General features: G+C 38.9%; 2 protein-coding genes across 3 annotated transcripts; one reads left to right on the forward strand and one right to left on the reverse strand.

Annotated features, from left to right (window-relative positions):
• Positions 1 to 530: 530 nt before the first annotated feature.
• LOC111238936 (sorting nexin-9-like) lies at positions 531 to 16,108 on the reverse strand. Of its 2 annotated transcripts, XM_022768668.1 has the most exons (19): positions 15,786 to 16,108; positions 14,205 to 14,291; positions 12,757 to 12,831; positions 11,620 to 11,751; positions 10,907 to 10,984; positions 9,628 to 9,790; positions 6,537 to 6,675; positions 6,015 to 6,099; positions 5,620 to 5,745; positions 5,408 to 5,525; positions 5,166 to 5,296; positions 4,820 to 4,923; positions 4,578 to 4,681; positions 4,296 to 4,373; positions 3,945 to 4,021; positions 2,823 to 2,912; positions 2,380 to 2,494; positions 2,194 to 2,285; positions 531 to 2,022 (listed from the first exon to the last, which is right to left on the reverse strand). In XM_022768668.1, the coding sequence occupies exons 1-19, from the start codon at positions 15,795 to 15,797 to the stop codon at positions 1,975 to 1,977; spliced, it is 1,854 nt and encodes a 617-aa protein (XP_022624389.1). In that variant the 5' UTR covers positions 15,798 to 16,108; the 3' UTR covers positions 531 to 1,974. The 2 variants fall into 2 exon arrangements, with proteins under 2 accessions (XP_022624389.1, XP_022624397.1); XM_022768676.1 differs by lacking the exon at positions 10,907 to 10,984 and having other exon boundaries at positions 15,786 to 16,106.
• On the forward strand, positions 16,065 to 22,661 carry LOC111236693 (DBH-like monooxygenase protein 2 homolog; the record flags this gene model as incomplete). The annotated part of the gene is made up of 12 exons (XM_022765521.1): positions 16,065 to 16,108; positions 18,322 to 18,550; positions 18,655 to 18,801; positions 19,735 to 19,887; positions 20,057 to 20,140; positions 20,390 to 20,545; positions 20,676 to 20,778; positions 21,518 to 21,690; positions 21,809 to 21,897; positions 22,062 to 22,158; positions 22,279 to 22,338; positions 22,539 to 22,661. Coding segments are annotated over 12 exons (1,458 nt in total), but the record flags the coding sequence as incomplete, so codon positions are not given.
• Between the last annotated feature and the right edge of the window lie 1,717 nt (positions 22,662 to 24,378).

Consider the following 24,378-nt stretch of genomic DNA (forward strand, 5'->3'; position numbering starts at 1 on the left):
ATGTATAAAAAATTTGAATTACAAGTTTTATAAGAATTTATAGATAGAGTATGAAAGTATGAAAAATAAAAAGTGAATTCATTTTAAACAGTGGAATAAGTGCACCTAGCTCTACTAAAGCCCCAAACACACTAGCGCACATACACTTAAAATAAGTGACAAATATTAGAATGCATGTACTGTCTGGTGTATACCATCTCCTCGCCTGGTGACTTAATGTGGCATACACATCCAGCTGCACCTGACGACAGTGCGAGCTGAAAGTGGGGTAAAAGGGCTCTTTCACTTCCTCCAACACAAGACTGCACAAACACACTCTTTGACCCCTAGCACAGGCTGCCGACTCATTCTCATTCCTATCCATCTCTATGCAAGAATCTGCTGGTGCGAATAAGAGCTTTACTGTGAGAAAACCAGAGAATGCGTAGTGTGTTGAACACTCTGAACCGTACAGAGAAGAACAACACAAGGTTTCTTTCAAGCAAACACACACACTCATTCACACACACGCAAACAAACAAAAGTCCCAATGAATACAAATCATTGTTTAATAAATCAAACAGAAGTTTTGCTCCTCTCTGAGTTGCACTGTATAGAAAATACTTCTATACATAAAATAGTATCTCAATGACAAGAAGCACCTGATATATATATATATATATATATATATATTTATATATATATGTATATTTTTCATGTATCATGTGATAAGAAAACAAAGAGTGAACAAGATTAGCGACTGATTGAAAACATGGGTGGTGAAAAGCAAAGAAGAAAGACTGCATACATGACAGAATCCATGGCTCTGTCCCAAACTCTTATAGAACAGATTCTTACAGCAACATTGCTGTTACACCTTCATATAAAACACCATAGTCTGGTCAAAAACAGGACTGACCTGCAAGAAAAGAATCATGTGACTTTTGGCTTAAAGGTACAATGCTTAAAATAACCAACCCCAACCTGAGTATCATTTATCCCACATTTTCTCTTCTGTCCTGAAATGTAAACCACAGTGTCATGTCACACAGGCTGGGGGGCAATTAACTCAAGCTTTTTCTGTCTTCCTCAGAGGGGCAAGGCACGTGGGCAAGACAGGAAGGAGGTGGAGCTTCCTGTTAAGCTTTTGAGGAAGTGCAGGATGAAAGAGGGCTTGGCACTGCCAGCGGTGGACATACAGAGGACACACATTCCGCCTTTGCCAACTCTTCCAAGACTGTTGGAATCTTAAAGGAATGCTCCACTGCTTCTTACTAACGACGTTGGGCGACTCTTGAAATGAAATGAAAAAAATAATTTGAATAAACTCTGCATTGACTGGTAAACAGGCAGTAAAGCTCTGATATGCTGTCAAAGCTACTTTTAGTAATCAGCTCCCCGGCTGTCCCTACTGACAGGGTGGAGAATGGCTTTGGTTTTTATTGTCAGTACATCACTACATCACTGTGCTGAAAACAGTTTTGCTACATGTGTAATTCATTTCTTTAACCTTTAAAAAAAAAAAAAAAAACATGGAACAGTTTGAAAAACTGCAGAGTATTGCATGTTTCCACCAATAGCTTTGGCGTCTGACTCATGCAATGAAGCAATGCATGGTCACAAACTGTGACTTGGATGTTTACTTCCTGTGTCACAAGCTCTGGACCTTGGACAGAGGAAAAGATGTGTCTACATAGTGTTTCTCATTCTTCTCCCATTGTTGACCCTAAAAAAAAACACTTGTGCCAAAGCCTTTTCAGCTGCTGCACATGCTCATAAACTGTTGAGAAAACGTCTGAGCACAGCAGACAAAAGTAACACCATGAGCCGGGACTGCTGGCACGAGCAGTAAAGGAAGAGATGAGGTAAGAGCGAAACAAAGAGAGAAGTGAAATTTAAATTACATGGAGGGAAAAGAATGCAGTATAAGCAAGAATATTTTGGATGTTGAGCTGGTTTAACTCTTCTTGTCTTGTAGTGCGAGACTGAAGGCTTTCACATTGTAGTGAACTGACTGTGTGCTTGTCTCAGCTTTGCAGCAATCTGGGGATTGAGAAGAAGAAAAACCAGTATGAATGCAAACTCATAGGGTGATCGTGATGGTGTAGTATCCAAGCACTTTACAGCTGCTCCACAGGTAACAAGGGAACAAAAAGGACAAACTGTTACAGAGTCCAATTTACTTTGACAGATGGTTGATAAAAATGCCTTTACCGTCTCGTAAAACTTGACTTGCTCCTCCAGATACAACTGCATGACCCTGTTGTAGTCATAGATACGGTTGCTATGGAAGTGGTTCATCTCAGCTGAGGCAGAAAAGAGGGGAAACCGCTAAGATCAGGCAACAACGTCAAGATAAACTACACTAATTCACTGCCTCTGGCTGAGAGAGTGTGGTACCTTGTAAAGCGTAAGACATGGTGCTGACTCGTTTAGCCATGGTGACTTTGTCCTGAGGGCTTATTTTACTGGTGGCTACCAGCTTGTCGGCCTCCTTCACCTTGTCTATGGCTGCCTGCAAGAATTAAAAATAATCAAATAACAACATGAGTCTTGAGTTACATTGCATAAGAACAGGAAATCATTTCACTCATCTGCATACAGATAAGGTGAAGGAATTTAAAAAAGCAAAATGACAGATTGATATCTCATAACAAAGTTTGTACATGTTCACCTCTGAACCAGGCAAGTTAGCAATAGGTAAGTCTCCATTTAGTGAAAACTTGACTAAGTTTGAATATATATATGTATATATACACATATATTTTTTACTTTTTAAGTATATATAAATCCAATTAAATTTGCTTTCTGAAAAACCTTTGTGTAAGTATTTCCTGATGTACCTTATGGACTCCAATAGTGTCTGGGAAACATCCAAGAAGACCCTTGTATTCATTGTTGGTCTCCATGAGGAAGTGGAGGTCTTTCCTGGGCTGGAGAATGACACACAGGAAACAACACAAACAAGAAAGATAAATGTAAAAGGAAAAAGTGTTTTTGACAAAAATGACAGAGATAAATGCAGCAGAGGAAATAATAAACGGATTTGAAACTGATACAATGTACAATTTTTCCTGTATTCTTCATCATATAAGGGAATGCTCTCTGCAACCTCCGTAGATAATTCAACAAATAAACTTCACTGTTTTAGCCTTTTGGCTCCTGAGATGAATCTATGTCCAGACAATTGCTTCCTCAATATTCTGTAAACTGCATCACAGGCAATGTTACACTAAAGCCAACAACTCTACAGGAGCACTGACAACATGTCAGCACAAGCTTACCAGATGAATCCCCCTCCCTCTGGAAGCTGTTGGGACATTAAAAAAAAAAAAACAAAACAAAAAAAAACAAAAAAAAAGAGCCCGGGTATGATTTTATAACACACCACACTGACCGGACAACACAGAATGCGTGTTATTTGAATGAGGTGTGCCACATTCAAATAGTGGGTCAAAACAAAGATTTAGGAAATACTAGAGATAAATTGCTCATTACTTCTTCCTTTACAGATGCAGACTTCACGAGCAGGACGCTGGGTTAAAGGGGTCATATAAACACCACAGCTAGGATGTAAACACTGACTGCAAGCAGGAAATGTTCACAGACATTGTGAGATGTTGTGAATTGAGAGAGTGAACACACGACAATGTAGTTGATAAAAAAGGCCTAAAATAAACCTCAAGACCTTCGACACCAGAGCTCTGACAGTCCTGCTCCACTGCCTTGTTTCAGAGGGGAAACACACACCGTATATCCAACACCCATGACAGGGACTGTGTTGAATTTTAAGACATGAACAATATAACAGAGGCTGTTTGGGTGAGAATAACACAAGAACATGAAAGGAACATAAAAGTTCTCTAAAGAATGCCCACAGGAAGAATACTGAAGGCGGAAGCAGTTATGTAACTTTTTGGATAGCAGTAATATCACAGTGTGTTACGACCGTAGCAGCAACCTACCTGCTCTGCAACCATCTGAGCTATCTCCTCGTACGTCTTCCCTGCTGCTGTCATGGCATCAGTCAAGGTTGACTCGCCTGAGCGATCAAAACATGTAATCAGCGTGTTTCTTAAGAGTACCTGTTTGTCAATACGCCTCAAAACAGATTTCCACATAATGAATGACTGCATAGTAAATTGCATCTACTTCTGCTGTTGTCATTATGATTATAACATGTGTTGATTACAGCAATCTTTTGAATGGGTTACCAAAGACAGCAAAGTGACGAGACACAACTAGCAAGTGCCTGCTTGTGGGAAAATGTCTAAGGCTTTCAAAATAACATTGGATGTCATATTTGTATTCATTACCTTGGTATCCACTGCTGGTGAAGACAGAGGAGAGGTTCTGGAAGGCTTTGCCAATCCTTTGGTACTCTTTTGGCAAAGCTGTGGAGTGAAAGAAAACATGAACAAAGACACACACACACACACACACACACATACACTGTGTGAATAAAGTTTTTTCCAAGTTGACTAAATACTAAACATAATGACTCTTTCTTTAATATAAACAGTAATTACAGCATGAGGTGGAGGTGTGGCCTGTGTAGGGTAAAACAAATATTTAGCTTCGGTGCGGTGTATACGTACGGCCTGTACATCTCTTCCAGTGCTCGTTTCCCACTGTGAGGATTTCCTTCACCCCGTCATCCATGGCTTTGGTAAACCTGCTGAACTGCTCACATTTCTGATCCCTGAGGACAATGAACACATGTACTGAACATACATTTACTGTAGCATGCATCAACACATACAGTGATGCTAATACACACGAGTAACCTCATTGCTTTTTGAGCCACGGATTGCTTTTTGCAAAGTTTGACTGAACTCACACTTCTACAGGATCTAGATCTGGAGCTTCAGGCTCTATTGTGGAGAAGATCATCACTCCCACTGTCTCGTCCTTCTCTGCTTTTCTCTTTCCCATCTTCCAGTCCTGCACAAAATCAATCACTCATTTTAATTACAAAATAAAGGAATAAAGCAATCAAGTCCCAAACCAAACTTTCAGCGATGGCAGATCATCAAGTCCATGATATATGCAGCCGTTGAAAGTGAAATAAAATCTTTAATAAAATGGTTGTTTTCAATAATAAAAGCAGGCACTTTCAGTCGTACAGTGTTTAAGGACACATCATTTGAGACCTAGAGGGACAAGGAGGGGGAGGTATAACATACCTTCTCATCCTTGTAGGTGAGGAAAAGCTGGAAAACTTCACTGCTGGAAACAACCGGGTGCCTGCACATCCTGGTCATCCAGCCCTGCAACCGCTCCATACGCATCTTAATAAACTCTTCCTCAAAGCGCCCTGGAACAGACGCAAAGGTAAAAAGAGACAGACTTAATTTACATGTTGACTTCAGCCATGTTTGTTTTCTTTCTGTGTTACATTTGTTGTTCATAAGAGTCGAGCACTTACCTGTCACCTGCTTGTCTGGTAGAGACGGAATGGGGATTGCCGACCCAAATTTGTCCAGGAGCCTCTCATACAGCCAATCAAAGTGCTTGTATCTGTGATTGACTGGTCGGTTTGTGGTCTGCAGACCAATAACATGAAGTTATAGACACTTTAAATCATGTAAACAAGGGAAATTCTCTAGTTTAGCTCTGAAAACGCTGCTGGATACTTACACTGGGTGTTATTTGGTACTCAATGTAGCTCTTGAGGCCGTACATCTTTGAGCCTTTCTTGGGATCAGCCACGACACAGTCTAGCTGAGTCTCTGGGTAAGACCACACGGGACCAACTTCGCCCATCTGAGCAGGAAACACTGTGTTTAGAAACTGCTTTTTATGGCATAACAGATGGATCAAGCTGGCAAAAAGAGGAAACCCACGTCAACCCATGCTGTAATACTATTGCATGCACTGTAGGAAGCTCTTATTTACAATACCTCAATATTTCACGGTTTATTGAGTTAGGAAAGAGCAGACAAAATGACTTCATCACCACCACTAATATAACACATAAGGATATCTAATGCTATATAGCATACAACTTGCACAGATATTTAGAGGTTACCTACATAGATTGATAGCTTCTCTTTGCCCTTTGCAAGCTGCTTGCACAGGAGGTAAAGCTCTGGACCAGACTTGGAGAACCCCGGGAACCTGCGCAAAGAGAATTGACAAAGTTTGAAAAGGGAAGGTCTCTTGATCGCTCTCTTTAACTCTTCCACGGAGTCTGAGGAATGTATTGATGTTGCTCAAGGAAGCTTTCTGTGGCCAGATTTATGTCAACCGCAAACATCAAAGTACTACCACCATTAATGAAAGACGCATCTAGGATGTGGTTCTTAGTGTGTGTGGCTCTTAACAGGAAGAGAATATTAATGCTGATTCAAGCAGAAATAAGAAGGGAAAGTTGGCAGAAGCAGGAAGAAGTCAACATTGTAGTAATGTACAAGAAATTCTTAAACTCTCGAAGGCAGAGCACGTTCAGCTCGACACCAAAGCTCAGCTTAATCTAATGACAAAGCATTTATAAAATGAATCACAATATTTCTGCAGTTTTTCTTCCATCCTCGCGTGTTTTTATCAACTCTTACTTGTTGAGGGAGATTTTCATCGAGGTTGCGTGAGCTCCACCTCTCTGTATTCCTCCGCCATCTCCAGATTCTGACTCGGCATAACCTCCAGTGGATTTAACGTCATCCCACTCATCATCCCACTCATCGTCTTCTGCTCCTGAGGTCAGATACATGCACACTCAGTAGTTAAGTTTTACAATCCCGGACACAAGAAAAACACATTCTGTGCAGTTGTACAACGTGTTCATGTCTATTGTACTATGGCTAAGGATATTTCACATTACAAGAAGCAGACTGTAAGAGTTGAGTGAAAATATATTAATTAAACGCTAGCAGGGATGGACATTTGATCAGTTCTGTTTATTAAACTAATTCCTAATTACATATCTAATGGTTATTGTGCTGGATAGAAAGAACTCCAGGTTGCAGTATGAATCTAATATCAACTTAAGTAGATGAAATGGAAGAATATTGTAATGTAATGCAGCTTTTCTTAATGTTATCTAATAAGTAGAGAAATACTCTGCTAAGCCTTACTCTGTAGTCCTCATCACGTAGTTTCTCATCATGACGTCGTATTGAAACAAATTAGTTACAAATGTTGAAATTTGACCTTGTTTTGATGTTTGGTTAAATGTGTTCAAGGGTTCAGTGATTTCTTTTTCTGCCATAGCTTCTTTTGAAAATGGAAAGCATGCATCCTGGTGTTCAGTCTTATGCTTGCAAAGTGCAGGTATGGCTGAGAGAAATCAGTGACCACAAGTTTAAAAATGGTTCTTACTTGCAACCACTTTTGAATTTCTATTCTTAGATGCTACTAAGAAAAGACATGATTTGTATAGCATCATTTTCTCAAGAGCTTTGCACTTTCAAAATGAGTTTCGAAAGCACATGATAACAGTACATAGACTATAAAGCTAAAGGACTGAGGTGCGAGGAACGTGGTTCAGACTCTATGGTGAAAGGCAGATTTTTAAATCTGAATGTGGTCCTAAGCAATCAAAACATTTCCACACATACACCACTATCAAGTTAGGAAGTAATTGAGGAAGTAATTGTATTGCATGTATTTCTGCATTGCATCTGCCCTACGAAAGCCACAATGCAATCAGAGCTTCTGAAATTTGTTTCACAATATACAATATAAGTATGCCATACAAACATATAAGTTTGTAGAAAAAAAAGTATGTTAAGTTGGAATAACTTAAAAACAAAACACTTTTGTTTACAATTTACAATTCACCTGTCAAACAGTCGGGCTAACAAGACTTCATTCTGTCTCTAGTTACTGCTCTCTGTCTTTTGTAGGGCAGCCATGCTGTGACACAAACTCATACTCATTTTGAAACTCATAGTTAGACACCTCCAACTACAGCTAAAGTCTGAGAGATGTCAGTGTTTTCACAGTGTGATTCTGACTGTATGAGATGAACAAAGTCATCCAGTCACCACTGGCACTTTCCCACATCACAATAATGTTAATATAGTGTTAATATCAAGATACAGTGTTAATGTCAAGATACAAATTGGATGCCTCACACACATGCTCTTACAATTGTAAATCATCTCCTAAAATTATTTGCTAGAGGCCATCAGTCTTTATGAGCACCTATTTTCACTCCACACACAAAAATGAGGAAAAAGCTTCCACCAGGCAGTGCACGGGATACCTGTGTAATCGATAAGGTAAGGATATGGGTAGATGTCTTTGGCAAGAGAGAAAGAAAGGAAAAGTCTGTTAATACCTCTCCTCGCCATTTATCCCTTCTGTTCTCTTTTTACAAAAACAACTGGAGAATTTTAAAAAATCAGGTCAAGTAATTTACCCTTGTGAGTCATGAGTGAGGCTAACTTTTCCACTGACGGTCCTGTCCACATACTGGAGCATCTCTGTGGAGGGACTGACCAGAGACTGAGCAGACGCTGGCTGAAGTAGTATTTGCAAATAATAACTGTTGGATACTTTGAGTTGCAGATCAGTGTGTTTACTGTATATCCTCAATGTATTTTCATTAGTATCAGGTCTTTATGCTCAGTATTCCTGGGTATAAGGAATATTCTTTCTCATTTTGTTGTATGATGCAAACCCCATCTCCTCTCCAAAGAAGCTGATTCTAAGTATTATTTGCCAGGACTACTTGACCTATATTTCACTCTTTAAAACGTGGGTTGTATAATCTTTTTGTTGAACATAAAATGTTTGTTCAACATTAAAATAAAGGGGGAAAAAGCAAAACATTATACATTAAGCACACCATTAGACATTTTAAAGTCATCTTCTGTCTTATGACAACGACTCATCATAGTTACTGCGAATCTTTTTCTCTTCTCAAACATTCTTTCATTTTTCATCCAAACAGACCTTCAACCAAAAGACCAAGAGAGAACTTGTGGTCAAACATTTATACATGATGATGAAAGCTGATTCTGTTGTCTAACGAGGCCTTTATAAACATGCAACACTATTCACAAGCTGCATAATCGAACTATGCTGCAGTGTAGTGTCACACGAGCTTTCTTAATCTGATTATTTGGTGAATTAAGCTCACACCTGCAGAGGGCTGAGCTGTAAGTCTTGGCTTTCCAGAACAATTTAGTCCACTGCAGCCACATATATCCTTCCCTGTCTGCACATTTACATTTTCATAAGCCAACCATCTGCAAATCGTAATATAAACTGTTTAGCTAAGTAATGACTCCAGTAGCTAAAAACAGTGCGTGACCTTCCCATGGCTCCAAACACATTAACACATCATGATATACAGCCGATCTAACCTCTTTTTTTAGGGCTATATTTTTAAGATTATCATGTTTGCTACTTCAGAAATCTAAGATCTGAATAAACTTGAATTGTCCTGTCAAATCTGAGAGCAAACAAATATAACCACTTGAAGAGGAAGTTTAAAAATTATTTATGTAACATAGTCTTTATTTCCTGATTTCAGTTAAGTAGTTTTGAAAAACAATTCTCAGTAGTGAAAGTACAATCACAGGTATGAAATTTATAATTTATAAATGACGCAAGATCATAGGACAGTGGTTATATTGTACTGGCACATGTTTCCAACATCAAGCCAACCGTGGCTGCTAGGTTAACAGCTGTCCTTACCTGGGCCCTGGTAAGCTTGAGGGTGGCCCTGTGATACGGAGCCCCAGGGGTCAGCAGCACTCTTCCCAGTTTGGGTGCCCTCCGGATTTGACGCCCAGTTGTTGTTGGATCCACCCGACGGGTCCGCGTTCCACACCGACCAGGGATCATTACCGTTACTAGCCTGGACAAGACAGAGAGAGTGAAAACATGAGGGATGAAAGAAGCAGAGAAATGACAGATCGAGGATGGAGAGAGAGAGAGAGAGAGAGAGAGAGAGAGAGAGAGAGAGAGAGAGAGAGAGAGAGAGGGGAAAGACGGAGACCACCGAGTGGAGTCCGGCCGAGTTTGGAGTCTGTTTAATAAGAAGCTGACAGAAGTCTTAAAACAACATGCTCCTTCAAACAACACATCAGGCAGAGCTGGCCTCTCACAGGGCGTCTGTTAAGATTAACAATCAACTTCACGGTAACGGAGTGGTTTGAGGTATAAAATAAATGCTTCTTACCACATGCAGTAACTGGAAGTACCAAACTAAAAGCAAACAATAACATTCTCAAGCCTCATACACAATTTTTTTTTTTTTCAAGTGCTGGCCATGCTTGCAAGGCAGGTACATACACCACTATAAAAACCTGTGGGCATGGGCATGCAAATAAGTGTGTATATGCCTTTTGTGGGCTGCAGTTAGCTTGACGCTAACCAAACACTGAGCTACCTGAACACAGAACTAGTGCAGACCAGCGTCACCAAATACACCATGTAATGCACATTCACATATTGAGAAAAAAAGAAAACAATAGTTTCAGAGCAAATTGCTGCAATGACTATGACAGAAAAAACAGTATGGAACATTATATTCAAAGCTCAGTCAAGATGACATTTTAAAAATACTGATGATTATTTATATTATATTTGTGAGATTCTGATCATCATCTGGGGAAAGTGCACTTGTTGAGGTTGAATGATTCGCCAGTGTGAACAGTCAATCACATGTGAGATATAAGGATCATTGACTCTGATCTTTAAACCTTTTCACTGTTGTGCTGATTCATACAATATAGAAGAAAGCTGTGGGAGTTGATTGGTGACTTGATAGTGCCTATGTGTCTGTACTGTGGTGTGAGATGAATGGAGAAGATGAAATCATGCTTTCTTCAGGCATGAGGAGTAGGAGGGGGAATTTGCCAAAGCAGACCAATCAGAGAGGAGGAGGGTCTTGAGGCAGACACCGAGTGAGTGTGGGAGGGCTCGGGTTCATGCCTCTGGCCACACCCACCGACCCCCAAGTGGCAGTTACCTCATCAGGGGACGAAAGGTAGGGGGAAACTGGGGTGTCGGGGGTGTCCGGCTGGGGACTCAAGCCCCCAGCATCCACCTTGAGGGGAAAAGAAGGTGACAACATCACAAGGCGCCAGCAGTGAAGGTTTATGGGATGGGTTAAAGTGATGTTGGTTGTAGACGTGTTTGTATATGTGTGTGGGAGAGAGAGAGAGAGAGAATGAAGGATGATGGCTGACACATTTCCTGCTTTGACTCAACCACTTAGTGTGTAAATTTCTACTGATCCAGCAGTACGCTCATTTTTGTGGAACTTCCTGTCTGCTAACAAGAAAAACACCTCACTCTCTATTCTATTTTACAGGAGCTAAAAAAAAAAAAAATGCGTCAGCTCTAAGTGACTATCTCCCAACGCAGCTGCTCTCACTTCTGCATCTCTGGGGTTCACACAATCGGCACGAACGTCAGTAAAACGGTCATCGCTGACTTCTGCTTTTTGCTTTATCTCCAACATCAGCCCATCACACATTGTGTTGTGCAGGTGTGCTGTTTGAAGAATTACTGTATATATATATATATAACTTACTTCCCCTACACTGGTCTAGTCAAGTCAAGGGTGTATGTTCATTTTATACTCTTACTACAGGAGAGCAAAGATCCAAAAAAGGGGCATTTGATATGATAACAGTATGAGGTTAATGAACCCAGGCCATCATCAGACGAGTGCATTACCTGGTTTTGTGCAGGTGCTGATGAAGGAGCGTAGGCATCAAAGAAGGCAAGGTCTGAAGATGCAACATTTCCTACATTTGGAGTAGGTGCTGCACTGCCTGCTGCTGGGAATGATGGAAATGCCTTACTGAACTACAAATGAAAGAATAAAAGACAAAAACAGTTCCATTAGAAAAAATAAATCCAGATATTCCACAGTGATCTGATTACTTTTAAAGGTACATTCTTCTGTGGTAATGTGATCGTGTCTCCTTGGCACTCTCTGGTTTTGAAAACTGACTTTTTAACTTTCTCACTTTATCAAAAATGTGATAGTGCTGGGAGGTGACACTTCAATTCACACATTTGAAATTTGCTTTATCACTTGCCAATTTAAAAATGCCACTCCTAATCCTCCTGGCTATTTTTGTCATACGGCATCCTTTTGTTTTTGCAGATCTAAATTTTACCAGTAGAGTGCAGTGAAATAGAAAGTAAGTTACTTGAGAAAGAGACTGTGTCCTGATGTTTTCCATTAGATCTTACATAAGTTACAAGTGCATTTGTCATCAGTGGGATTTTATGATCAAAACAGTCCGGGGACAGCTGGAGAGGTAACTTAAGGTCAGACAAACACACACATCCACATGAGCTTGTTTGCAGAGTTAAGCAGATGGATAATATCAGTCCCCTGCTTGTACACACAGACACTACATTGTTAAATGTTGCTTTAAGTGGTGTTTAGAGCGAGGCAAAACTGTTGAACAGACTTCAAGGACTTTACTTTCAATCAAGCTGTTTCTCTGTCTCTTTGCGAATGTCTTCAGCGTGAATCACATCCTCAGTCAGAGCTTCTGGATCAAACCGGACACACACATACACACACCCTAATCAGCAAAATCCTGAAGGGGGCACATCCTGTTGTGATTTGACTTTCAGGCAAGAGACTGCATCACAATATGCAGAGACATATCTTTATCTGTGATAACAAATATCATACTGATAGATGCACTGAGGGTGCATCTTGACCTCAGAGAGTGATAGGGGATGGCTTTGTCGCTTAATTTTTCTGGAGGTAAATTCACTTCAAATGCTGTGTGGGATATGAGATGTCTGTGGTGAAATCACTAGCAAACATTAAGAGACTGTCTAACTTACCTCAATGTAGTCTTCTGGCACCAGTCCAACATCCCCTCTGGAGTTCTGTGCTTCAATCCAGCCACCTCCAATATTCTGAAACAGAGTGAGACCCGAGACAACATGTTAGCATGAATGACTTGAGATTGACTCAGAGAGCAGAGAACAGATGTCAGCATCTCATGCACACAAAAGACCAGGTTCATGAGAAACTTAACATTAAAAATGAATGTGTGAGAATGTGTTTACTTGCATTGTTATAACCTGAACACTCCAAACCCACATTTACATGCAGCTGGACAGGATCAGATTACTCCTGCTTTTTCTCTACAGTATTTTTTATGAGCCTAGAAATTTTAAAGGCATTTGGACTGACAGGAAAAACACAAGGTTTTGCAATGAGAGAGCAAATCCTGTTTTGCTGCTGTGGTCTATTAGTTATACATGGAAACCAACTGAAATAGATTTATACATATTTCAGTTTGAGTTCAAGTCATACTTTGGATTTTTTATTCATTTGGATGCAAGGTCACATTGCTGCGGGTAGAGCTGTTCCCTTTGATCGTATTGCTCTGCTGCCACTGCAGTACTTACTAATATTGCATGAAGTAATTGATATAGACATGCACTTTTGCAGAAACCCTGGAGAAACAGGTTTCTCCAGAAAAATTTAGCTGTTATGGTCGATGTGTTTCTCTTAATTCATTATTGCAATTAAGGAAACAAGGTTTGCTATTTACACATTGTTTAGGAATTCAGGTTGGAGCAAAAATGTGACAATAACCAGGTTACCAAAGCATCAGTAAACACACTGAACGCTCCCAGGACAAATTCCTACAGTCAGTTTATTTAGTGGAGAAAAAAAAATCTGTTTTCCTGATACAGTAAGTCCTGATTGGCTTAAGGCAGACTTTGATTAGAAAACTATGTAGGTCAGCACACAGCAACTGACCTTTGAACTGTTAGATTTAATGACATCATGCTCTTTTCCCCCTGTTTTCTCCTTCCTTCCTGTGTAGTCCTATGTGTTTATGACACTCTGTGTTTATAGACAGCCTGAGGTCATGTGAGTTGGACCTTTACAGGATTGGTCATTTTCAATAACAAAGTTATGAGGAAGAGCTTCACGAGCATTTAACTAACAGCTACAATACACAAAACTATTAGATTTAATTCAAAGATTTGAGGCAGAAATACTGAAAAAGAAATTAACTTCAAAGTATAAGCTGAAAACCTTAAAGTTAAATGTTAAATGTACTTATACTTCCACAGTGTAAGAGGTGACAAATTAATTCTTAATTATCGGATAATGGAGACAATATTCACTTCAATACATTTTTTCAGGTACCAACAGGCACATCAACATAATGTAAACATTTGAAATTTAAAAACCAAAACAGACAACTAATGCAAACAATGAAGCCCTACTGCGATCGGGCACTCAGCATCTCTTGCTGGTGTGGATTTACCTTATTGGTGATAGTGATTGTCTCGCCTTCTTTCACCGTCAGTTCGTTGTTTCCAGGCTCAGCAGAGAAGTCATATAAAACCTGTGCCTGAACACAAACAAGAAAAAAAACACACACGCTGTATGTTTGATGTCCACTTTTTTGAGGCCAGCATATGAACGTATACTTGATTGTAAATGTGAATGTTCAGACCAACACACCCAGCGACACCCTCAGCAGTCAAAAACATGTGAAATGACATAAGGGCACAATGAAGCAGACCAAACTCGTTCTTCTGGGTTTGTTATGCTGACTCTTAACTAGTCACCACTATCAAGCGAAAACAAGGCCAGTACCATCATGTTACCTGGTTCAGTTTAACACAGTCGCCTGTGGTTCCTCTCACACTGATCCACATCTACTAATCTTCCTTTCCATGAGGGCCCCAGAGACACATGTGTGCATCCGCACGTATGCACGCGCACACACACGTACACAAAGAGATATAGATAATCATCCGTGAGAAGTCATAAGAGTAAAAACTATTCTAAATATGTCTCCGCTTTTGACACTTCATGACTTATCTTTAAGCCTACCCACTAATTTATTTTCATAAATTTGACTGTGCATTCATTTGGCTTGCCAGTTGTTATCCAAGCTACAGAGTCAGCATGTCATCTGTTATCGAAACAGAATTAAATTCAGTGTGACTATCTAACTTTGTTCATTAACCAATGAGATGGAATGCAAGGTTATTTGGTCTTCTTTGAACAAAGTCCTATTATTCCAGTGTCAGCTTGCCACCTGGCAGGGGCCAAAGAAGGTGAATGATGTTTTAAACAGGAACTACATGAGAGAAAGAGACACAGCCTCAGCTGTGCTAGCTCAGTTATCATTTTTAAGTAGTGAAAGAACTGCACCGGGGTAAACTGACCCGTGCATCTACTATTTTGTTCACTCTATTACTATCAGTGAGGGCAGGCTAAATAACAGAAACACCTCTCTCATCACAAACCCCATCCTCTAAAATGACCATGAAGTTGAATCAAAACTTCTATAAAACAATTTCACCACAAACTGAACATTATAACCTTCATGAAAGAAGCCTTTATTGTGGGACTGCTGTATTAGACTGTATTAATTTTAACTACGTGCACCTAATCAACTGAAAACAGAGTGTATACTGTGATGAATGAACAAAGCGATACACAAGCCAAAGACTACGTTTCCCAGAATTCCAGAGGTAGAAATGACCCGCACTGGAAAGGTAGTAAAATGTCACAAGACACTTTCTTAATGAGACACATTTTCCATGTATGGCAAAAACATTCGTTTCACATTTACTGTATACACACACGTGTTGTAAGCGTCCATTACACGCAACTAAACCAGAGAAGTGAAATGTTTTTGACTCTATGTGTAGCTTATACCGAGCGAAGTGTTCACTGTAAACCTACTGCGAGAAACTGCAACTCTGTCCGCGTCTCTACAAGTCTCCACAGCCGGCAGTTTTCGTAAAAAAAAACAACTATCAGTAGAAACTGAAGGAGATAGGACACATGGGTTGACGTTAAAACAGGTTTGAAAAGTTGTCAGACCTACCTTTAGCGCCATTGTCGAAGCATTGATCAATCATTACAAAAACAGGCCTTGCGGTTTTCAGGATTTCCAATCCTCAGCTGGACATTTCCCCCCGCTGCTTTTCAGCTAAAAGCGAAGAAAACACGGTGATTCCTCCGGGTGGAGAGCCCCCGTACCGCAGACTTTAACACACTACTAAAAACTGTTTTCCTTTAAAATCTCAAAAGCCTGAAGAAAAAACGGTAAGTGCAAGACTGGTGAAGTGCGACTGTAAGTTTGAACCGCGTAGAGAGCTGCTGACAGTACGGAGGGAGTGACCTGCACCACGGAGAGAAACCGGAAAGGTAGTCTCCGTCTGATATGTGACCCTCTAAGACCTGACTAGTTCGCAAAAAGAGCACGAAGCAAGAAATTAGAAACCGGCGCACTTAAAGAAAAATGTGAGGAAACTATGAAACGCATATAACAACATAGGCCTACGTACAAAATAGTAATAATTAATTAAATTAATTACATTGAATACCAAAACAATAACTTAATATATTATATTATATATTAAAATAATAATACTAAAAATGACGATGATTATGGTGATAATCATAATAACAATAATCATAATTATTATGATTATTATTGTTGTTATCATTGTTATTATTATTATTATTATTATTATTATTATTATTATTATATCTTGATTCCTAAACAACTTAAACAAATTCCATTTTGTAGCTATAGAAACAGTTGATAGTAGCCATCAAACTGTAAATATTCCTAGTAAAATTTTAGAAGCAATCCGAATGTTTCCTTTATACAATATTTGCATATTCGTCATCCAGTTCGTTAATTTGCTGCTGATTATCTGGCTAATTTCCATAATATCAGATGGTTAAATGGATAATTCAGAGGTTTCCGAAAACATCACTGCTGTGCTCTTGTTTTTTTACCCTGAGCCTAAACAATGGTCATAAAGTTCCCTCTGTATTATTCTGATCTCAAGGCGACTGCCGTGTGTTTACTGTTGCTGACAGCTCACAGCTGGCACAGTGGCTCAAAGGGAGTGACCCTGAGCTCATTTCTAATGCTTAAGTCGGCCTCTGCTGGGATCAGGGCGTTACTACATTTTAAGCCAACTTGAATACCATCTTGAATACCAGTGTGGTCAGAATAGGATACATACATACACTCAGTTTAGTTTCAATTAGGTACATACATATAGAATTAATGCAGTCTAATACAACAGTCTATTATTTGGTCCACACCATTAACATCAGTGAGGGTAGGCTAGGTGTTCCTAATAAAGTGGCAACAGAGTGTACACATCTCTACTGCCGACATCTTCAATTAACAAATCAAAGCACAAAGACAAAACAGCAATATCAGTAATGATACTTTTAACCCACACATTATCTCATATTATCCCTCTGTTGTGTACTACTACTACTACCAAGAAAATTGAGGTGTGCTGTCTTATGCTGAAAGATTGCTTGTGTAAAAACTATAAACATATTCAAATGTCTTAAAACATTAATCATTTTTATCTGAGATGTTGAATTGGAGTTAAAGTTTAAGGCACTTTAAAGTAGTTTAAGTGTCAGCTGAGGTTAAAACACTGAAATGATGTGAAGTGTCTTTCGAAGTGCAAAAGTTTAAGTGAGAGTGAAATGTTGACATCATATAACATTTTAATTTCAAATTTAAGCCCTTTAGGCAGTTGAATTGTCAGTGTGTATTTAAGTAGTGTAACAGATGAAAGCGTGTTCAGCTGTCATTTAAAAGAATAAATAAAGTGAAAGCAGCTGAAGTGTCAAATGAACTAACTGATGAAAGCAAATAAAATTTCAGCTGAAGTTGAAGCACCCTGGATATTTTAAGTTCCCTGTAAATAGTTGGTGTCAGCTGGTATGTAAGGAGTGATGGCAGGTGAAATGTCAGGATACAACATGGAGAATGATTACACCATTCACATTACTATAAGAATCAAGTGTTATACATTATGAGAAGGTGACAAAGAGGGGGGGGGGGTAAGGGGTTGAATTTCATTTTGGCCTGCGTCACTAACTCCCCCGTCACCTCCTCATACATCAAACGCCTGAGTCCAGCAGTGGTCTCATTTGTCTGTCAAGGGAAAAGAACTGGGGGAACAGGTTGATATTGATGAGGGAGGGGATTGAAAGGGGATCCAGTTTGCTGTAAGTATGTGAAGTCCACTGTGAAGTTTCACTGTTCAAAGTCATCAAAGCCAGTGAATTCACAGTTTTAACACTGACAATAAGCTTTGAGGAAATCTCTGAATTTTCACCTGTAGTGAAATTCACCACAAACATCAGAATGTAATTGAGTTCACAAAGTGCAGTACAGTATCCATTGTTCTACAAGGCCAAGTGACTGAGCACTTTTCGCCTGTATCACCTGAATTCATCTAGCAGTGCAGGTGTGTCGAAGGAGGGTGGGACGGAGTTTGCCAAGTCCACAGACAGTGAGCTCAGTTTGAAAATTTCCAACTTCACAGACACATCATGCGCTCTCTGCTCCCTTTCCTCTGCCTGTTCCTGGCCAGGACAAAAGGAGCAGTGGCATCGGACCCTTCTATGCCCTTCATGGTGTACCTGGACCAGGACCATCTGGTTTGCCTGAAGTGGGGCTTTGATAATCTGCAAGGAAACATTGTATTCAAACTGGTTGTCAACACCACGGGCTGGGTAAGCTTTGGCATGAGTCCCAACGGAGGAATGAAGGGGTCAGATATCGTCATAGGGGGACTTGGACCCAGTGGAAGCTACTTCTCAGTAAGCCATTACCATATACACGTTTATTTTTTTCATTTTCCACAGCAAACATAGCAAATATCAAGCTTTCTGATGTCTGAGAGTTTTTCTTTGTTGTCCTATAGGATCGCTACGCCACAGGGAACACCATGCCTTTAGTGGATGCACAGCAGAGCTACACTCTCCTGTCTCTGACTGAAAGTGAAGGTCAAACCCTTATGACCTTTCAGAGGTCCATTCAGGCCTGTGATGACAAAGACTTCCATATCACTGTAAGACATTTTGTTACTCTCTCCCTACCACAGTCTGCGATTAGATTAGATGCAAAGCTGATAAGAGTACTGCATAAGTACAACACCAACATCACTGTAAGAAAACATATTGGTGAAGAGCAGCAGGAGTTTCCACTGCTACAAAATCAATACTTTATTTGGTTTAAATGATAATTTGATTGTTGTTTCCGCCAATTACGTTTTATTTTTCAGTGAGTAATTGATTTTTGGTGAGAAATAGTGTTGACATTTTCACACAATATAACATCTGAAAAATGTCAGACTCCCTGAAACTTGAAAGCAAAATTATGAAACAAATAACATCGTTATCTGAGAGTGAGTGGAACATTGCCAAGAAGAGGCTGTTGTTTCTGTTGGTAACCAGAACGCCTCACTTAAACTGTGTTGTTATAGGCCGTGGAGTTTTAACCTGCATTCTTCACTGTTGTGTCTCATTGTTTGTAATGCCTGTAATGTCTTTTGTATTGTTGATCCAATTCTCTATGTAAAGCTCAAGTTTCCTGCTTGTGACCATGTAAAGTATGTTACTGGAGTTCTTTTGTTATGTTTACCTGAACGATCCTTTATATTGGCTTTGATTGGGTGGTTTCAGAAATGAATACAATGGTCACAATGAGGCCCATTACATTTTGTTTTCATTGAACACCTGAAATGCTATATGGTTTTGGTAATAAAACCCGGCTGTATGTGTTGACATGTAGCTGTGCACAGTAAACTGCAGAGTCAGAGCATTACATTGTCAGTCAATCGTCCAATCTTCAAAATAACTTGTTTTGTCACGTAGACAAATATTTGATTTGTCAGTTTTGGGGACAGAGGAACATGCTATATCCTTTTCCCCCCAATGAAACTCCTTTAATGTCTTCTCTGCTGTCTTCTAGTTGTTGACTAAAGTTGTCATCTCTTTAACAGGATGAACCCATTAAGCTGATCTATGCGTATGGAACAACAGATGAGATTAGCTACCATGGAGCTCGCAGAGGCACCAAGGAGGTCAACCTGCTGAATTTTAAGATCAGGACGTCCCTACCCAACCTCAACTATCTCAGTGCCACAGTGGAAAATGTGAGAATAACTGCAAACAGTTTTATTTATTTATTTTTTTACCTTCTAGCTCACTTTTTTAGACACTGGGTTACATTACAAATACATTCAATATACAGGTTGGATGAATGAATGGAAATGTTACAAAACGAAATGTATTTTATTTACCCTTATCTTTATTTTTTTGCAGATCACTGTCCCCCCCATTCATACCTATTACCACTGTAAGGTCATGAAATTTCCAAAGTTAAATACAAAACATCACATATATCAGGTAATCATACTCTCTTCATATTACAATTGCCACACTAACAAAAGCATATCCAAAAAACATTACATTAATACAATGTAGGTATTAATGTAATGTAACATAAGATAATTCTTGGCTGTGGGAGACATCATCTAATTCAAAATTAGTTCCTAAAGTGAAAAACTAAATATAAAATGAATTTAAAGTAGCATGACTTTCTTTATTCATTATCCTTTAAACCGTCTGTACAAAATCTCTCCTACTTTACCTCAGATTGAACCGGTGATTGAGCACCATGACATCGTTCATCACATGCTTCTGTACAGCTGTCCCTCCTTTGTGACGCAAACGTCCGACAATCCGTGCTACATCGGCAGCATGGAGGATGCCTGCTTCGGGGTGGTGGCCGCATGGGCAGTGGGAGGAGAGGTGAGGGAGAGGGAAGTGTCCATGCTCTTGTTTTAGTCTGATCTTTGAATTCCTTGATTCATCATGTTGTAATTTGATGTCAGTGATGTGCTTGTACAAATTAAGCCCCTATTTATCCCTGACACCTCAGGTATTTGAGTTTCCAGAAAATGCGGGTATTCCCATTGGTGGTGGGGACAGTGATACATACTACAGGCTGGAAGTCCATTATAATAACCCAAACCTTGCAACAGGTAAATACTACTGAATTTTGATAATAAAAAGTGCACATACAATAAATGTCTGATTTTGAAATGTACATCTGAATTGATCAATTAGTTGATGGACATAAATAATCAGCAGTAATTAGTCATTTGTCTGTCAAAAGTAGTGAAAGAACAACGATCATTTTCTGGTTCTGTTTTATCTCATTATTATAACCTGAATCGTTTTGGGTCTTGGACTGTTGACCGGAAAAAAGAACAGGACGTTTGAACATCTTAAGCACTGGGAGACTGGAATTGGACATTTTTAATTATTTCATAATATTGTATACAGTAAACAATCAAAATTTTAATTGGCAGCAGAATCAAAAATGAAAATAATAATTAGTTTTAGCCCTGATCGCGTTCCAAAAAGGTTAGGTCCTACACTTTCCATGATACAACCAATGGCAGCTCAGAATGTCTCTTAAAATGATTACATTTTTAAAGCCCAAGCCAAATGACCCTGTTGATGTCGTCTCTAAGTCTTAATATAGTTCGCTTATAGATCTGTTCTCACAGACAGAGCAGTGCTGCCCATGATAATTAAATTGACCTTTATGTGTAATATTGATAGCGCACAGTAAGCACTCATATATTCACATAGGATTACATACTGTATAAAAAAAGGCCTGGAACATTCTGTATGTCCTCTTTTCTTTGTTCTGTAGTCTCATCATCACATGACCAAGATACAAACCTTTTTAAACTTCTGTCTTTCTCTGTACAGGCAGGATAGATAACTCCGGACTAAGACTGTACTATACGTCCCAACTCCGGCAGCATGATGTGGGCATCATGACTACAGGTGTGGTGCCGTTTGATCATATACAGTACAACATCCCTCCAAAAGCCCCTCAATTCCACACCTACGGCTTGTGCAATACCTCTCTCTTTTCTCAGGTATGCAGAGATTCAGTATGGATTTCAAATTACAAAAGTGATTGTTAGAGACAAGTAAAAAAAAAATGTTTTCCTGTTTATGATGGTGTTCTTGATTGTCTTTACTTTCCACCTATAGCTGGTGAGTCCGGTTCCTGATCTTCACATGTTCGCTGTGATGCTGCACACTCACTTGGCTGGGAGGAAAGTCAGAGTTGCCCACTACAGGTAAGAAAGAGATGATCTGCTTTAGATCAGTCAATATCAAAGCTGTAGAATTAAAAAATAGTATTCATGATTTGAATAAAATCCAGTTTTGGACAGAGGTTTTGATGCCGATTATGAAATAGTGTAAAATAGTGTTACTCTTCTTTCCTACCTGGTCTCTGTAGAAATGGAAAACAGATTGACTTCTTGGGCTTGGATGATAACTACAACTTTAAGATACAGCAGATCATCAGTTCTGGAAACATCAAGACCATCAAGCAAGTAAGTCTCCTCTGCCTCCTTTCCCACATATTATGCCCATTAGTTGTTTAGGCTTTTGAAACTATATAATATTAACAGTGCTATATAGTTTATTATGCACATTACTTTTACCCATTACAGGGTGATGAGATTGCAGTGGAGTGCACCTATAACACTGTTGATCGCACCAGAGTCACTGAGGTGGGTAAATACTGTATGACCTGTATCGCTTAGTGGAATCTAATGAAAAAAGGGCTTAGAAAATTTGTTATTTTACTTCCTGTACAAATCATGCATTGTAATTTTAAGAAAGAGAAACATGGTAACTGGTCAAAACAGTGCCTGGCTCTCATATTCCCCTGTTGTCATACACTGTCATGTTTCAAATTTTGCTCCTTCAGATGGGGTTAGCAACCACCGATGAGATGTGCCTGGCCTTCCTGTTCTACTACCCTGCAATCAAGATCACATCATGTATTAGCCACCCAAATACAATGTTTCTATCAAATTCAAGCCCCCAGTAAGACCCGGTGCACTGCTTCACACAATATTTCCACTAGGACTGAATCTATAGCACCAGTTCTACTGTATAAACAGCTTACAGTATACATACATTATATGTATATTTTCAGGCAGATGTATCTTTATATGTTTTTTTTGTCAAAGTCACTCCTTTCTGATTTCTAACAGGATGTCTGGGGAGACCACAAACCAGGATGAAATTGCTGAGTATCAGAGTTTGGTAAATGCTCTACCACAAATTGAGCTGATCTCTGATGATGATGTAAGTAACGTAATGTTGTTTCTTCTCTACCTCTAATCTAACAAAGAAAAATAATATTTTGTTGAGGAATTTTACTAGATGTGTCATTAAGTACTAGATGTGTCATCGTTTCCACCAAGGCCCTCAAACAGTTATTTGAAATTTAAAAGTTTTTTTAAAAATCATTTATAGATGATTAAGTATTTCTGACAACTGGAACTTTCCCTTGCAGTTTTAGACATTCAACAATTTAACTTCAATATATAACCTGATTCCAATTTGAAATTACAGAGCTGTCTGTGAACAAACATTATTAGCATTTTTTTATTTGCTTTTTTAATCTTATTTGTTTTACAACAGAAATATAAGTTTGTTTTTTGTCCTCTCAGTGTTTGCTCTTGTTTCCATTTCTTCTGTTATGTTCCTTTGTGTTTGCTTCAAGCATTTTCTTGCAAAAACACATAGAAATATTTTTTAATGACACATACAGCAATTTTATTAGTCAGTCTTCTGCTAAAGATTTGTACATGTTTACTTTTGTGTCTCATGTTGAGAGTTTGTTTGCTATATGTGTATGTGGCATTTAAGTTGAATTAATTTCCAACAGAGCAGACTTTTTGGTGTTTTAATGCTTGTTTTCTGCAGTACCATAAAAAGAGCATTTTTAAAAAATGTTTAATCCTCTTTCTTCTTTTCCACAGCACAACTTCAGATCTTACGTAAATGGCACCATCAGGGAGATGATGAAGACTCCGACTGTAACGTGTCAGAATAATAACTCGTCAAGCAGACTCCACGCTCCCTGGATCTTGAGCCCAGCAGGAGTCATGCTTTTGCTGCTCTGGATTGTAATAATGTAACATGATTGTTTGATCAACAGATCCAATCTATTGCAGTCTAGATAAAGGAAGGTACAGTTGATAAATCTCTGTTGATTGATAAAAATGAATTGGGGTATATTCAACTTCACTCAACAAAGTGTATCCATTTTATATTTGTATTTTCAATCTTTTCATCACATATCTTTTCTCTTTGGTATTAACTGTTAATCATTTGGTTGTCATATTATTCAGCAACTGTCATATTGATTACCATACTGAGATTTACATTTCTATCTCACTTTATACTCTGTTTCATAAAAGCACTACATGGTTGGCCACATCTGCCTGGAGACATGTTATTTAACTACACACTCAATAGTAAGGTAGTACATTTATAACAGAAAACTTACATTACATCTAGTTAGAGTTTGGCTATAATGATAAGCCATGTATTACCCCTTTAATATTTCTGAATTAATTAGACTATTCTGGGCAGTGTTGCAAATCAATGAAAAAACTGCTGTATGGCAATAATCATTATTATATTATTTTTTATGAATATGAATATGACATGGTGTTTAATTTGCTGGATTACACTTGTTATTTTGTACTTTATCACTTGCTAAACAGGCCTTTTTCACAGGTGTTACTGATAAC

This window comes from Seriola dumerili, unplaced genomic scaffold (assembly GCF_002260705.1).
Source record: "Seriola dumerili isolate Sdu_G_001 unplaced genomic scaffold, Sdu_1.0 BDQW01000025.1, whole genome shotgun sequence".
Taxonomy (NCBI): domain Eukaryota; kingdom Metazoa; phylum Chordata; class Actinopteri; order Carangiformes; family Carangidae; genus Seriola; species Seriola dumerili.